Raw genomic sequence first — 2,314 nt, forward strand, 5'->3', positions numbered from 1 at the left:
GGCGAAACTGAGTTGTGAATATCGCGGGAGCGCGTATCTTTTTCGGCCAGCATACCGTCATATTTGGGGCTTGGCTGGTAGTCGCATGAAAAGCAAGGAAAAAAGTGTTGTAAACAAGGCTAGCAGACCCTAAAACCGATCATAAAAATTTGGTCGAGGCTTTAGCCCCAGAGCCACCAATCGTGCTAATACCAACTATAGTGTTCCTAGGTTAGATCCATGTCTTCTCTCTCAGTATGTTTTGCTACGCGGACCAACTTCACCGACGCACAAGACAAACGAATTGTAGCGCTTACACTCGAGTATGAATCCCAACACAAGCGAGTAGCGTGGAAGGAAGTGGCGCGGGCCATGAGGGGTAAACATTCTGTCCAAGCGCTTCAGAACCGGCTGCGTGCTCTGAAGCGCACGTATGGACGTGATCTATCAAGATTTCCACCGTGGTTTTTCTCCACATCGACGTCAACATTCTCTCACAAGCTGCATCTTCATCTTCTGGAACTGAGCCAAGCCGAAAGAGCTATCCGCGATATCTTCAGCAACGTTTCGGCCGCGGGCGCTCGTCAACCAGCTGGAAAGACGGATGAGAACGCAGGTGAGATGCTGCCTGCCGCTATATTAAGCGTGATTCCAATGATTGGAGCTGTGCATCAAGACGACGTCTTTCTTTACATTGGTGCTGGCCTGGGGAATGCTGCGGCGCCGTTTGCGATTCAGACGATTGCACGCCAATGCTTTGGAATCAAGAAACGACCGGAGGTTTTTCTTTGAGGTGTTCATTGTTTGCGAGCGCATGTACCAAGGCTGCTATTACGCCAAAAAGTGTTTTTGAGCCAAGGAAACGTTCTTAATACGCCACTTTTGTCGCGTTTACCATTTTAGCGTGCATCTTAGTTTTTGCTAAACGATTTCCGGTTTGATGAATTAGCAAAGCTGGCCGTACAAGAGCAGCTGTATATGATGCCGAGAGTACGTTTGATCGTTTTTACGTATCGCTATTGTCCTCGCCATCGCGATTTCTGCCGAAGGAAATTTCGCTCCAAGTGGAGGCTCGCGAAAACCACGAATGGACGGGGTAGCTGGAAGTCTCCTCTAATCTAAATCAAGATGTACACGACTGTCGAGTGACTGGGGATTATAGTGCGCTGATGCTGGGACGGTCATTCAGGAAAATATCACTGGGACAAGGCAGGCAAGTGGCCAAATACGAGTGAGGACGTGGTCTTCTTCACGCTGTCGGTCAAGTTCAACAAGGCGCTGGACAATAAGGGCAAGGACATGTTCCTGTCGTACCTAGCCCAGCACGAGAAGATGGTGTCCTATGGCAGCTCGTACGTGAACCTGATTTCTGCGAACGTGGGCAGCGTGTATGCCAAGCTGCCACCTGCCGGCGTGGACCAAGCGTACACCAAGCGGCTGCCCGCGGACGTAGAATCTGCATACACCGGCGGAGAGTCGCCGTAGGTGGTCCCGTTCTACGAGCTGGTCATATGCGGCAGCACCCAGCGCCTACACTCGCTCGTGCTCAGGAAGGTCAGCACGCACGGGTTCAAGACCGACGGCAAGAGCATCAATGAATGAGTGCTGCTCAAGCAAGGCCTACCGGAGAAGCAAGTCAAGAGCCCTAACCAGTTCGAGGCCAATGACAGGGTGGACGCCAATCACGTCCCAGGACCGCAGGACAAGTAGCCCGCGGACTACGACAACACCCCAACAACATCTTGGACCCAGGCCACAACGATGTCATTGGGGGGCGAAATGTCACAGCCGTTGGCATAATACAGAGTATTTAGAACAGAAACAACGACGGTAATAGTTTAATCAAGACATATTCAAGTTTACGCAAAATTTTGCCGTGTGACTCTACTCTGTTGGTTCGATGGGCTCTGCTGAGGTTGTCATCTGTTTTCACTTTGTTGTCCTGGTTACGGTTCTCATCTAATAGGCTGCGTTGACTCGCTAGATCGTCTCCGACTGGTTGGGTAACGCATTTACATTGAACCTTGAGCTTGGCCAACGCCGAGGACCTATGCAGATTCCCTTTTTCGTTGAAAAGGCCACTTTGAAGAGAGAAGCGGTGCAACTCGTCCCAGCAGGCGCAAGTGATCGGTGGGCAGGTGAATGGAGTTTCAGCGTCACCGTGCATAACTCGGCAAAGGCACGCGGTGTGAGTTAGACAGGAATCGGTTATCTCAGTCGCGTATTTTCCTTCATAGAGACAGACAACGCACGAGCGCTTTCTCCTGCTCTTATTCTTGTACATTTGCTCTGACGGTATCGCCTCACACCGCGCCGACTGAGTCGGTGTCGGGAC

The 2,314-nt window shown here is 51.2% G+C and overlaps 1 protein-coding gene across 1 annotated transcript; it reads left to right on the forward strand.

Annotated features, from left to right (window-relative positions):
* Positions 1–219: 219 nt before the first annotated feature.
* PITG_12738 (uncharacterized protein) lies at positions 220–1,689 on the forward strand (the record flags this gene model as incomplete). The annotated part of the gene is made up of 3 exons (XM_002900084.1): positions 220–595; positions 1,169–1,460; positions 1,650–1,689. 3 exons carry the CDS (start codon positions 220–222, stop codon positions 1,687–1,689), a joined length of 708 nt encoding a protein of 235 aa, XP_002900130.1.
* Positions 1,690–2,314: the final 625 nt, after the last annotated feature.

Source organism: Phytophthora infestans, genomic scaffold, assembly GCF_000142945.1.
Source record: "Phytophthora infestans T30-4 supercont1.27 genomic scaffold, whole genome shotgun sequence".
Lineage (NCBI taxonomy): Eukaryota > Oomycota > Peronosporomycetes > Peronosporales > Peronosporaceae > Phytophthora > Phytophthora infestans.